Consider the following 13,165-nt stretch of genomic DNA (forward strand, 5'->3'; position numbering starts at 1 on the left):
AGTCACTCTGGCTCTGCCAGGCCCCTTCAACTGAGATACAGTTTCTTAGTCATCCTGCCTTGACTCTCCTTGCCCCCTTATCTCAGTACTTCCCTTGGGTGGCCCTGAGTGCCCTCCTGACACATAATAATAGCTGGTGTCCTCCCTCCACCAGAACTAATGGGTCTACCTAGCCATGCAGGGAGGGCCCATTGACCTCCCATCCCAGAAGGGCCTTCCAGGTGACATTTGTTCAGTATCCCCCAAACCTAGATGTCCCCTCACCCCCACATCTCAGCGGACCCAGAATCTTCCATTCTACAAAGACCTGTCCCTGTACCCAAAGTTCTTGATCTCTGTTCCCAGAGTCTCCATCAGAGCCCTGAAAAAGTTTATATTCAGACATCCTTGCTGCCCTCCCTTACCCAAGTCCAAGGGTCTAAGACATAATTTTGGAGGGTTTCATGACGAAGAAATTTCAAATTACAAAGCAAAGCTCTGTTTCTCTGTCCCTCCAGAAATGAGGGGTGGGGTGCTCTGGAATCTTTAGTATTTTTACACCCAACTCCTCCTTGAAACAGGGATATGGCAGGGCACGTCCACCACCTCACAGCACATGCATTTCTAAAGGTGTCACCACAGAGTGTGTGTTGTGCAGGGAGAGCAGAGGGGGCATTCCAAAGCACCGAGATCCCCAACCTCATATACTATCGGTCTTGTCCAGCGGGAACCCACATTTTGGGCCACCTGGCTGTTGGAACTAGGCTCCTTCCATGGAGCCCTTGATTAGATTCGCCGTGTACTGGGCCTCTGGGATCGTCCCAGAACTCTGCTACCCTTTTTCTATATGAGAGAATTTCTTCCACACGTGAAACAATTTCACATGAAGAGCTAGTGAGAGCGTTATACCAAGATGGCCTCTACTTGCCCAAATGTGGAGAAGAAGGAATCCCAAGAGCCAGCCCTACCCCTTTACCCTGCCACTCGCTCTTCCTCATATGCATACCACATTTAGCCTCGAGGTGCGAGAACCCCGACACTCTACTACTGCTCCTTCCTCCAAAACTACATTTCCCAGAAGGCCTGGGGCAGAGCCCCGCTTGCACGCGGTAAGCAATTGCCCAGGGGGGCGGGCCAGCAGGCAGGGGGCGGAGCCAGGGGACGCCCGGCTGGTGGCCGGCCAGAGTTGCCCGGAGGTGGGCACAGAGCTGTAGGAGAAAGGCAGGGGCTAAGGCGTGGGGCCCTCAAGTCCACGTGACAATGTAGGCGGGATGGAGCGCCCGGGGCGGGGCCGGACTCCGAGGCCCGAGGTGAGACCAAACGACTGGGGCGTGGCTGAGCAGCAAGAGGGCGGGTCCCGAGGAGGGCCTCAGCTGTCCAGCTAGGCAGCGCCCCGCGCCGCGCCGTGGCAGCCCAACTCCAGCTAGCGTGGAGGGAATCTTCAGGAGCCTCCCTTCACCCCCACTTCTGGGGTCACTGCCGTGAGTGAGCCCAGGGGGAGGACCTGGGGGGGTTGCTGAGGAAGCACACTTCCTGAACTTTCGCTCCCTCTAATGAGAAGGGGTAAGAACCTGAACACCTGGGCCCCTCCTCAAGTGGTGGTTTCCAGAGGGAGGCCGGCCCTTTGACCTCAGTCTGTCCCTCCGGACATTGTAGCTGTAGCGCGGGGGTGGGGGTGGAGTATTCCAAGCTGAAGGCGCAGTCACTCGATCCCCTCTGATCCCGTAGTTGGGGAGCAAAGGGAGATGGGCTGGATCGAGTTGCCTTTGACATCTCCCCCACCACCCCGGAATTATGTTCGACAAACGACTCGGCTTGGCATGGCCTCCCCCCTTTGGTGTCGGGCCGGGCCCTCCCCCTCGGATCCGGCTAAGGGCCGGCAGCCAAGACTAAGGTCTAGTGTCAAGTGGGGAAAGGCTTGGTCACGGCGGACCCCACCTGCCAGCATTAGCCTGTGATTGGCCAGATGACGGAGGCGGCAGATGACAGGGGTCTCTAGCGCTGTTAATACAGGAACCACAGTTCCTCCTCCATAGCCTCTGTACCAGATGCCATTAAAATTGCCCTTTTCCCACACCAAGGAGTCTTTCTGGAGCAAGCAGCAGCACCAAGCCCTTCAGAAGATAGGGTTCACTATGCACACATTTCATCTGATGGGGATCCTGTCTCACCCTCTGACCCTCAAAACTCTTTTCCTCTGCTGCATTCAGATAGCCAGTCAGACCTTTATCTCTCATCTCCTAAAAATTATGCTGTGGGGGGTTAAGCTGGGACTTTGGATTTAGGCAACCACGCTACCTAGTAACTTCAAACAAATTCCTTTTCTGTTTGGGCAAGTTTCCTCATCTGTAGAATAGGCACTATAGCTCTGCCTCTTGTTCAGTATTATTGTTAGGGTTAGATGCTGTGGTAGCATTTGGGAAACCAGCACAGGGCCTGCATGGAGTGGGTGCCTAGGACTGTGGGCCCCTGTCCTTCACCAAAAACCTTTGGAATCCTAGAACATTAAGATTCTCAGAACCTATCAGAAAGGGCTTTTGAGGTCATCTTGGTGGCCTCCCTATGCTTCAGGAAATGGGTTGACTTAATACGAAAGGTTTTGGGGTTTGTTTTTTTTTAAGATTGTATTTATTCATGAGAGACACAGAGAGAAGGCAGAGACATAGGACGAGGGAGAAGCAGACTCCTCGCAGGGAGCCTGATGTGGAACTTGATCCCAGAACCCTGGGATCATGCTCTGAGCTGAAGGCAGACACTCAACTGCTGAGCCACCCCAGGCATCCCAATATAAAAGTTTTGAAGATGAGGGCTTCTCTGTCCTCTTCAGATATAGACCCTTTCCCCTTATTCCCTCAGTGCCCAGAATGGGGCCTTGGTTGTCCCAAATGAATGAACATTAATGTACAGCAAGTCTGGCCTGGGCCACCTAAGGTCTTCTTTGGGTTCTGCTTAGCTTGAGGGCATCAGCTAAATGCTACTGTGTGCATTCTCTTGCAGCAGGGCTTTTCTGACCTGTACCTACAGGTAGGGGAAGCCATAGTAGGGTGGGCGAGTTTTGAAAGCTAAATTGTGTGGGATGAGAGGTAAAGAGTGAGAGGCTGTTCCAGACCAGTTGGAACTGACCAGCTTGGAAATTTGAGAGGAAGGAGCACAGAGAATGAGGCCCTGAGATAATATCTCCCTGGAGGAGGGAGACAATGTAGTGGGCTGTATATTGACATCTGGGATCACAATTCTGTTCTGCATGGGAGAGGTGGGGGAGGTGAGGACCCTGTGCTGTTCTGGCATCTCCTTGGAAGTAGCTAAGGACTTAGAGACAGACACTGGCATCTGAGAGGAGGCTAATTACTGTTTGCCAGTCTCCCTCTCTCTTTCCTCCCAGCTGGAACAAATGGGCAGCTGGCTGGCTGGCAGTGTGTATGTCTGTGTGTGCATCTTGCTGGTGCTATTTCTTTGTTGAACTCTGCCGTAAGGGCTGAGATAGGGTCAGTGGCCTTGGGCAGTAGATTGGGACACACCCTGCCACCCCCTTCCCCAAAGTCTATGGGTTTTTTTTGCAGTCATATGTTTAACATACAATATATGAGAGTGTATGTGTGCAGCAGGGAGTGTCCACTCCTTGGAGAGCTGATAGGTGGAGGAGAGACATTGACCCAGTGTGGGTAGGTGAAAGTTCCTAGAGCAGATGGCTGAAGAATTTAGGTTAGGGAAGGAATGAGCTTGGTGGTCATAGGATAGGCCTGGCTGGAAATGGAATCAGAAAGGCAGATGAGACTACATCATGCCTTGACCCTCGATTGTAAAGCTTATACTTCTGAACTTAATTCTGGGGGTCATGAGTAGCTCTCTAACATAGGGAGATAGAATCTCATAAGTGCTTTAAAAAGATCACCATGGTTGCCATGAGTAAGGCACTGGGGGAAAAGAAGGTGGAAGCAGGGAGGCCTATTGGGGGAAATACTGCAATGATACATGGGAGAAATAACAGTGCCCAAAGTAGGGCAGGGGCAGCAGGAGAGAGGGTGAGTATAGACACAAAGCCAGGAGGAAGCTGGCCAACAAATGTGTTGCCAGGGGGAGAGCAGGAAGGTTGGCAGGGAAATGGACTTGGTGATCAATTGCTGAGAACAGGGTGGAGTTTTGAGAGCAAAGAGAAGGTAATCTGAGAAGTCACCATGGCCCCTATGCTAGACTTTTTACGCCAGCCCTAATGTACAGATTCAACCCTGCCCCTCTCCAAACCAGGCCCAAGACTAAGTCTGGCTTTGGGTATCTTCTCTAATCTCCAGATTTAACCTGGCTTTTGACTCAAGATTAAATTCCATGCCTGAAATGTTCCCCCTTCCTCTCTCCTGTCCCCCCTGCCTGGACAGGAAAACCAGTCTACTGCCCTGCGAATGATCTTTTTTTTTTTTTTAATTTATTTATTTATGATAGTCACACAGAGAGAGAGAGAGAGAGGCAGAGACACAGGCAGAGGGAGAAACAGGCTCCATGCACCCGGAGCCCGACGTGGGACTCGATCCCGGGTCTCCAGGATCATGCCCCCGGCCAAAGGCAGGCGCCAAACCACTGCGCCACCCAGGGATCCCCCTGCGAATGATCTTAAAGAGCTTCCCTCTCCCACCATGGCCTTCTGCAGATCCCTCCCCTTCTTGCCAGAAATGCCCCCATGTATGATCCAGGGAGGCCTGGCTAATTCTGTGATCCTAGATAGTTCCCTGACCCTGTGTTGGTTGTTCCTCCACCAGAAAAATGGGGATGCATGCCATCTGTCCCTCCCCATTCGGAGTCCTGAATAATTTTGGCAAAAACTGGTGCTCATGAGAAAGAGTGGGTTAGACACAGACAGATGGTCCCGGTAAGGGTCAAGCCTTTATGCCCCAGACCTTACATCCGGTAATATAACCTTCCCAAGGTATACAACTCCTCCTTCTGCTGCAGCAAAGGGAAATACTATGGAATGAGAAAGCTCCGTTCTACTTCTCTGTTCCCCTTCCAGAATCAGGCAGTCCAAGTTCAGATGAACTTCGTCGAGTGGTCCCACTGCCCACTCTTTCCGTAACTGGGGCTGATGCCCCAGAACCCTCAGGAAAAGAGCCAAGCCTACCCCCGCCGCCGCCCTGGGAGCCACGCAGATCATAGGAGCCCCAAGGCCATCGCCGCCGCAGCTATGTACACCTTCTTGCCTGATAACTTCTCGCCTGCCAAGCCCAAGCCCTCCAAAGAGCTGAAACCTCTACTAGGCTCCGCGGTACTAGGGTTGCTGCTGGTGTTGGCCGCAGTGGTGGCCTGGTGCTACTACAGCGCCTCTCTACGCAAAGCAGAACGCTTGCGCACGGAGCTTCTGGACCTCAACCGAGGCGGCTTCTCCATCCGCAACCAGAAGGGCGAGCAGGTCTTCCGCCTGGCCTTCCGCTCAGGTGCACTGGACCTCGACTCCTGCAGCCGAGAGGGCGCTCTCCTCGGTTGTTCTCGCACAGCCGATGGGCGCCCCCTGCACTTCTTCATCCAGACCGTGAGGCCCAAGGATACGGTCATGTGCTACCGCGTGCGCTGGGAGGAGGCGGCCCCGGGGCGCGCGGTGGAACACGCTATGTTCCTGGGCGATGCAGCGGCGCACTGGTACGGCGGTGCTGAGATGAGGACCCAGCACTGGCCCATCCGCCTGGATGGCCAGCAGGAGCCGCAGCCCTTCGTCACCAGCGATGTCTACTCCTCCGACGCCGCATTCGGAGGCATCCTCGAGCGCTACTGGCTGTCGTCGCGTGCGGCTGCCATCAAGGTCAACGACTCAGTGCCCTTCCACCTGGGCTGGAACAGCACCGAGCGCTCGCTGCGGTTGCAGGCACGCTACCACAACACGCCCTACAAGCCTCCTGCGGGCGGCTCTGCCGCACCAGAGCTCAGCTACCGTGTGTGTGTCGGCTCTGATGTCACTTCCATCCATAAATACATGGTCCGGCGCTATTTCAACAAGCCCTCGAGGGTGCCAGCACCTGAGGCCTTCCGGGACCCCATCTGGTCCACGTGGGTGCTGTATGGGCGTGCCGTGGACCAGGACAAAGTGCAGCGTTTCGCCCAGCAGATCCGCCAGCACCGATTCAACAGCAGCCACTTGGAAATAGACGACATGTACACACCCGCCTATGGAGATTTCGACTTTGACGAGGCCAAGTTCCCCAATGCCAGCGACATGTTCCGCCGTCTGCGTGATGCCGGCTTTCGCGTCACGCTCTGGGTTCACCCGTTTGTCAATTACAACTCGTCGTGCTTTGGTGAAGGAGTGGAGCGCGAGCTGTTTGTGCGCGAACCCACCGGCCGGCTGCCCGCGCTTGTGCGCTGGTGGAATGGCATCGGCGCGGTGCTGGACTTCACGCGCCCGGAGGCTCGGGACTGGTTCCAGGGGCACCTGCGGCGGCTGCGCTCGCGCTATGCCGTGGCCTCCTTCAAGTTTGATGCAGGAGAAGTCAGCTATTTGCCGCGGGACTTCAGCACTTACAGGCCGCTGTCTGACCCCAGCATATGGAGCCGACGCTACACTGAAATGGCGCTGCCCTTCTTCTCTCTGGCGGAGGTCCGCGTGGGCTACCAGTCCCAGAACATCTCGTGCTTCTTCCGCCTAGTGGACCGCGACTCGGTGTGGGGCTACGATCTGGGGCTGCGCTCGCTCATCCCCGCGGTGCTCACCGTCAGCATGCTGGGCTACCCATTCATCCTGCCCGATATGGTGGGTGGCAACGCAGTGTCTGAGCGCACAGCGGGCAGTAGCGACGTGCCCGAGCGTGAGCTCTACGTGCGCTGGCTGGAGGTGGCTGCCTTCATGCCCGCTATGCAGTTCTCGGTCCCGCCCTGGCAATATGATGCCGAAGTGGTGGCCATCGCGCACAAGTTTGCCGCACTGAGGGCCTCGCTGGTAGCGCCGTTATTGCTTGAGCTGGCTGGTGAGGTCACTGACACAGGTGACCCCATCGTGCGCCCCCTTTGGTGGATCGCGCCCGGGGATGAGACGGCACACCGCATTGACTCGCAGTTCCTTATCGGAGACACGCTGCTGGTGGCGCCAGTCCTGGAGCCGGGCAAGCAGGAGCGAGACGTCTACCTGCCTGCAGGCAAGTGGCGCAGCTACAAGGGTGAGCTTTTTGACAAAACCCCAGTGCTGCTCACCGATTACCCCGTCGACCTGGACGAGGTCGCCTACTTTACCTGGGCATCCTGACCCAGTCCAGGACCCAGGAACCCCACAGCCCTAACCTCTGTCTTCATGCAGGCCCTTAACCCTCCATCACAACCACACCGTGTAGCCCCAGGAAGTCCTCACCTCTGCACCACACACTGAGTGGGAGCTGACATAAATATGCTCCAGCCAGCTGAGGTAGGGCCAGGTGAGAGGGCACTGAAGCAACTTCCCATTCTAACGCACAATCCTCAAGCCCCTTTTTCTCTCCACACCTACTGTAGTCTGCAGAAACCTCTTCCCTGAGGTGGAAGAGAACTCAGAGGGGAAAAGTCAGCTATCCTCCTGTTACCCATGATTGTGTTTTAAAAGCACAAAAAGAAACCTTACCCTCCATCCTGGCCTGAATGGCCATCTTTGCCCTTCTGAGGTGGGGACTTGATCCTCAACATCCCAAAATAGCCCCTGCCACACTTATGTTCTTGGAACATTCTTGATGCTGGAAGCCAGGGCCAGAGTTCCCAGTATTGGCCTGAAGTGTGGCTGACCTGGTCCTACCCCAGCTGGGGAGATGGGTTGGAGGTGTCTGGCCAACAGACTGGAGGGAGGAGGTCCCATCCGAGAGGACAGGATGACTGAGCAGAGCGCGGAGCCATCACTGCTGTCCCTCATTTGTGAAGAGACTCCTAAGACTGCACTTACCATCTAGGTAAACACATGTGCTCAGCCCTGGCCAGGGCCATGGCCTCATGGGCAAGGACTTGCAAGGCCACGCAGGCCAGACTTGATGCCTTAACTCAAGAATCTGTGTGTGTGTGTGTGTGTGTGTGTGTGTGTGTGAGAGAGAGAGAGAGAGAGAGAGAGAGAGAGAAACTGAGAGAGAAAGAGACAGAGAGAGAGAGGCACCATGTGTCCCTGAATCCATGGAATGAACACAACACTCCTGAAGCTGGCGAAGCCTGGAAAGAGGGGCAGGGAGCAAATTGGAGGTTTTGATTGTTGAGCTGGCCCCCTCCTGGTTGATGTCCCTAGTACACTAGTAGGAAATAAACAGCCCTTTCATGATTTCTCAGCTGCTTCGCTTCCTGCATACATGGCAGGGGTGTGGCCTAAAAGGGAGAGATATTCTTACTCTGGTGGGGGTGTGCTTCTGCATGCGAACCCCATGTGCACATCAACACCTGTAAATAGACAGGGTAAGGTCTTTCATTTCAGCCATTTTCTCTTTCTAAGAAGAGCAACCTCAGCCAGAGTGAATTTTCTCTGACCTTGTAGCTGAGTCTGAGGAAGCAGTGGCTTGCCTGAATGGGGAGGTGGGAAACAGGGCACCGCTCAGCTTCCTTCAACCCCTAAAGAATGTATCCTTTGGCCCACTCCTCCACCCCCTCTGTTTTAACCCTGTGTGAAGAATGCCTAATGAGTTTGGGGGCACTCATGGATGTCCGTCCTGAATGCTGATTCTACCACTTGTCTACAAGCTGTGTGATTTTAAGTGAGCCACTTAATCTTGTTGAGCCTCAGTTTCCTCATGTGTAAAACAGTGATGATAATGCCTACCTCCCAGGTTGTTGCGGGAATTATAAGCACAGATGTATGTAAAGTGCCTGGCACAAGTAGGTGCTCAATAAAAGGTAGTTATTATACCATGACACAGTTTCTTGGTTTTTTTTTTTTTTTATACAAAAATAACAAGGATTTTTCCGGGCCCTAGCTCCCAGCTTCCTCTGGACCTACCTGTGACACACAGAGCACCCAGTTGAGCTCCAAGTTTGTGACCCAGAGGACACTGTATTCCAGGAAAAAGGCAAGAGGAGAGAGATCTGAAAATGGGATGTCAGGAGCTGAGATTCCTGGGTCCTCAGGAGATGGGGAGTAAATTAATTAGCTTCCTTCTTTTTCTCAAGAGCATCCACCAATCAGTACTCAATGAACTTCCTGGGGCCCTGGCACCCACCTGTAGGCTGGGGAGTGACTGTAGAGGCAGAAGACCCAGCCTGCATCCTAGAAGTTTCCCTAAGTGGCTGGAGAACATGATTCACACTTGAATGGCCCTCCTGCTTTCTGTACAGTCTAAAGCCAGTTTAACCAACCTCTTGAGCCTTGGTTTCTTCATCTTTATTATTATTATTATTATTTTTTTTGAGAGTGAGAAAGAGAGAGAATAGGGGAGGGGCAGAGAGAGAATCTTAAGCAGGCTCCATGGCCAGCACAGATCCCAATGCAGGGCTCCATTTCAAGACCCTAAGATTGTGATTTGAGCCAAAATCAAGTCAGATGCTCAACTGACTGAGGCAGCTAGCCACCCCAGTTTCTTCATTTTTTGAATGGAATTTCTAGGATTCATTGAGATGTGCCTGTAAATCATTAGATAAAAATTGGCAAAGAGTAAGTCCTCAATAAATGGTAACTCCTATCAACTCTTATTTTAGACAAGGAACGCTAAACAAGAAACAAAGAGAATCTCCACCTAGAACCTGTGCTATGCAATGTGGTAGTTACTACCCACATGTGGCTTCTTAAATTTAATTTTAAAATAAATTAGGGCAGCCTGGGTGGCTCAGCGGTTTAGTACCACCTTCAGCCCAGGGTGTGGTCCTGGAGACCTGGGATCGAGTCCCACGTCAGGCTCCCTGCATGGAATGGAGCCTGCTTCTCCCTCTGCCTGTGTCTGTGCCTCTCTCTCTGTATGTGTCTCTCATGAATAAATAAATAAAATCCTTAAAAAATTTTTTGTGAATGAATTAATGAAATAAAATGTAAAATACAGTTCTTCAGGCACACTAGCTATATTTCAAGTGTTCAAAAGCCATATGTGACCAGTGGGCAGGGCAGATTATAGTTGCAGAAGGTTCTAGTGGACAGCCCAAGATGGAGCAGTGTATGCTAAGATGGCATGGGGAGGGATAAAGCCATCTGGCATGGGGGAGGCGGCATATACCCTTCCAAAGGGCATTAAGGGTCGGCAGCAGTGTCTTACAGCCTAGATGGGGGAGGAGGCCGACCATACCCACTGAGTACTCACTGTATGCTGGGACAGGGCCAAAGGGAAGAGTGCTCTTTTCTTGCCAATTCCAGCAAACTGGCCCTTGGCTTGTGGTCTGGTTTCTAGTTAGGCTTCTGCCATTCTCGTTAATCACAAAAGCACAGATGAACAAACTGAAGCACTGAGAGAGGGGGGTATTGGCAGAAGATTAGTAACCAAGAATAGACTGGAACCTCATGTTCTGCATCCAGACACCTAGAATTTCCTACCCAGTATTGTCCTACCTTTCAAAGGCACAGCCCATCCCTAGCCTATATACCACCAAAGATGGGGAGCCAGCTGAAATGTGTATCTCTGAAGCTGCCACCCAGTGGTTCTGGGTCAAGAAGTGGGGGGGGGGGGGACTTGAATGGCAGAAGCCATGAGAAAGAGCTGGATTTTGGGAGATAGGGGAAGGTGAAGAACTGGGCTAGAAGCTACCTCTCCCCTATTCTGGCCCCTCCCAGACTTGTCCAGCACCCCATCCCTGCCCCATCCTCTTGTGCATTCCAAATTTATGTCTCTCCACACATCTGGATGGAGGGGGATGTTTCTACTTCATGGGACTTCCAGCTCCCTTGTATGGCCAGAATTCCTCATTTGTCTCCCCTGTAGTCCTGGGTTCTGTTGGTAGGGACTGATATGCAGGAATGAGGAACTCCTCCAGAGGTAATGGAGAGAGGGCCAGAGTGGCCGCTGCAGGAAATCTGGAACTGGGGCCCAGTGCTCCCATTCTGTGACCTGTGTACCCTGAGAGTCTGCCTTAGCCTCCCTTCTAAAACCACATGAATCAGCTGAACCCTAACCAAACCCTCTAAACCCAAGATGTAAGTTTTCTGAGGGTCTTTGCCCTGTTCCCCAAGGTTTGGGTCAAGTGTCCCTCATCCCAGTTGGCTGCAGAGCAAGCCTTCTGCTGGCTCGCCTCACCAGGTTTCTGGTCACTTCTCCACTCCTCAGGTCCAAGGCCAATGCTGACCTCTCCAATCCCTTATTAATGCTAGCCTGTACCACTGCAGTGGCCTCCTAACTTTTTCCATTCTTGAACCCTTCAACCTAATCCATATAGCAGCTAAAGAAATCTTTCTGAAATTCAATCAAATCACTTAGAAAAATATCCAAGCTCTGATGTTCAAGGCCTCTAATATCTGAATACTTCTCATGCCTCTGTTTCTTTTTTATTCACACACACATACGTATGAACATAGTTTGAAAAGCATTTGAAGAAATACTACCTTCTGTTCTGAGAACAGCTGCACAGCATATCCCTGCAAGGGGAGGTCTGCCTGGACCCAGCCTTGAAGAAAACCCACAGTGCTAACTGGGTGATTTCCTTTCCTGTCTTTGTCCAACTCAGTGGGGCTTCAGCAGACACCCTCCCTTCTCTGGCACACACCCCAGCTCCCAAGGAACAACCTGGTTTTTATCTTAAGGCTAGTCATTTACTTCATAACCAAGGATCTTCCCAGCAGCTTGAGGGAAAGGGAGAGTCCTTTTTTTTTTTTCAGTGTACTTTACCATTTTAAGGGAACATAGGGGAAAACAAAGGCTGACCTCTTTTTTTAAAAAATATATATATATATTAAGATATAACTGACATAACATTATATTAATTTCAGGTGTACAATGTAAGATTCAATATTTCTATGTATTGCAAAATGATCAACGTAGTAAGTTCAGTTAACATGTCACCATGCATAGTTACCAAAAAAATATTTTTCTTGCAATGAGAACATTTCAGATCTACTCTCCTAGCTACCTTCAGATATGCAGTACAGTTTTATTAACAATAGTCACCATGCTGTACATTACATCCCCATGACTTACTAATTTTATAGCTGGAAATTTGTACCTTTTGACTCCTTTACCCATTAGGGGAGGGGAGAATTCATGACCTTAATTAAATGTCAAGCCCTGAAGTTGGCTAGGGTTGGGTGAGGAATGGGAAAAGACAGGGAGGGGATCCCGTCCTTGGGAGTCTCCAGTCTAAAGAACAGGAAGATTGTGCCTCTGTATTCTGTGTCCTTATGCTGTTTTTCCCTCCCAAGCCCCCCTTTTCCTTCCTCAAGGAGTCCAATTGAAAACTTCCTATTACATAATCCTGAGCAGGAGGTGGGCTGGGAGGGTAAGGGGTAGAGGAAGGCACAGAGCAGTCTCTCTGGGCACCTACAGCACAGCCTCAAGGGGACAGCAGGGGGTGCTGGCACAGCCCTCCTCTAGAAAAGGGACAGGTTGGGCCACAGTCTGGACCAATGGAAATGTAAGCCTCTGCTCCCCAAACATGGGAGCCCCACTTGGGGTCTCTCATATGAGTATGAGACCCCAAAAGTATTTTAATTGAAATTCTATCCTACCACGAAAACTACCATTATAAATTCATTCCTTTTGGGTCTTCAACTCAGCAAAGTGCCTACCATGTGGGTATAAGGCATCACATCTATGAGTCAAGAGGGCATTTTAGTTTTCCAGGGCCCCCTCTGGCAGGGGTAAATCTGTTAAATGCTTCTTCACCCTGTGGTGGTGGAGGCAGTACTGGGGTAGACAGGTGGAGTTCCAAGAGGAGCCTCTTCAGGTATAGGTGGGGAAACAGGATAATATTTATAGGGTGGGTGGTTATTAGGGAAGGCTTCCAGAACATGCTCTGGAGCTTGGAGGGCCTCAGATTGAAGGGGAAATTGTGGTCTCAGTCCCATATCTCTGGATGAGCTGGCCAGAAGCAAAGTGGGGATGATGACAAAGCCTACTTGCCTGCCACGTCCCAATCTCAGTTCCACTCTCTCTGGCCTCATCCACCTCCTGTCACATGCCCTCGTTCCACCCTGCTGTCAATTCTCCCTGCCAAAAGTGGATGAATACAATTTATGGGGCTCCCCTCACCAAAGTACCTGTGTTTCAATGGAAAACTCTGTAAGGCCCAGAGGAATTACTTCAAAGCCATATACATGGTATTCTAAAGCACTTCCCTTGGGCACTTCATCCTCAAAGCACCT

At 51.8% G+C, this 13,165-nt stretch overlaps 1 protein-coding gene across 4 annotated transcripts; it reads left to right on the forward strand.

The window, feature by feature from the left end:
- Window positions 1-1,145: 1,145 nt before the first annotated feature.
- MYORG (myogenesis regulating glycosidase (putative)) lies at window positions 1,146-8,805 on the forward strand. Of its 4 annotated transcripts, none has more exons than XM_041762938.1 (2): window positions 1,146-1,289; window positions 4,982-8,805. In XM_041762938.1, the coding sequence occupies exon 2, from the start codon at window positions 5,054-5,056 to the stop codon at window positions 7,196-7,198; it is 2,145 nt and encodes a 714-aa protein (XP_041618872.1). In that variant the 5' UTR covers window positions 1,146-1,289; window positions 4,982-5,053; the 3' UTR covers window positions 7,199-8,805. The 4 variants fall into 4 exon arrangements, with proteins under 4 accessions (XP_041618872.1, XP_041618871.1, XP_041618875.1 ...); XM_041762937.1 differs by lacking the exon at window positions 1,146-1,289 and adding an exon at window positions 1,312-1,460; XM_041762941.1 differs by lacking the exon at window positions 1,146-1,289 and adding an exon at window positions 1,313-1,542 and having other exon boundaries at window positions 4,898-8,805.
- The last annotated feature ends 4,360 nt before the right edge of the window (window positions 8,806-13,165 follow it).

This window comes from Vulpes lagopus, chromosome 7 (assembly GCF_018345385.1).
Source record: "Vulpes lagopus strain Blue_001 chromosome 7, ASM1834538v1, whole genome shotgun sequence".
In the NCBI taxonomy this organism is placed as follows: Eukaryota; Metazoa; Chordata; class Mammalia; order Carnivora; family Canidae; genus Vulpes; species Vulpes lagopus.

Bases quoted from the DNA above. Each gene is read 5' to 3' on its own strand.
- MYORG (XM_041762938.1), top strand. From the start codon at position 5,054: ATGCCCCAGAACCCTCAGGAAAAGAGCCAAGCCTACCCCCGCCGCCGC.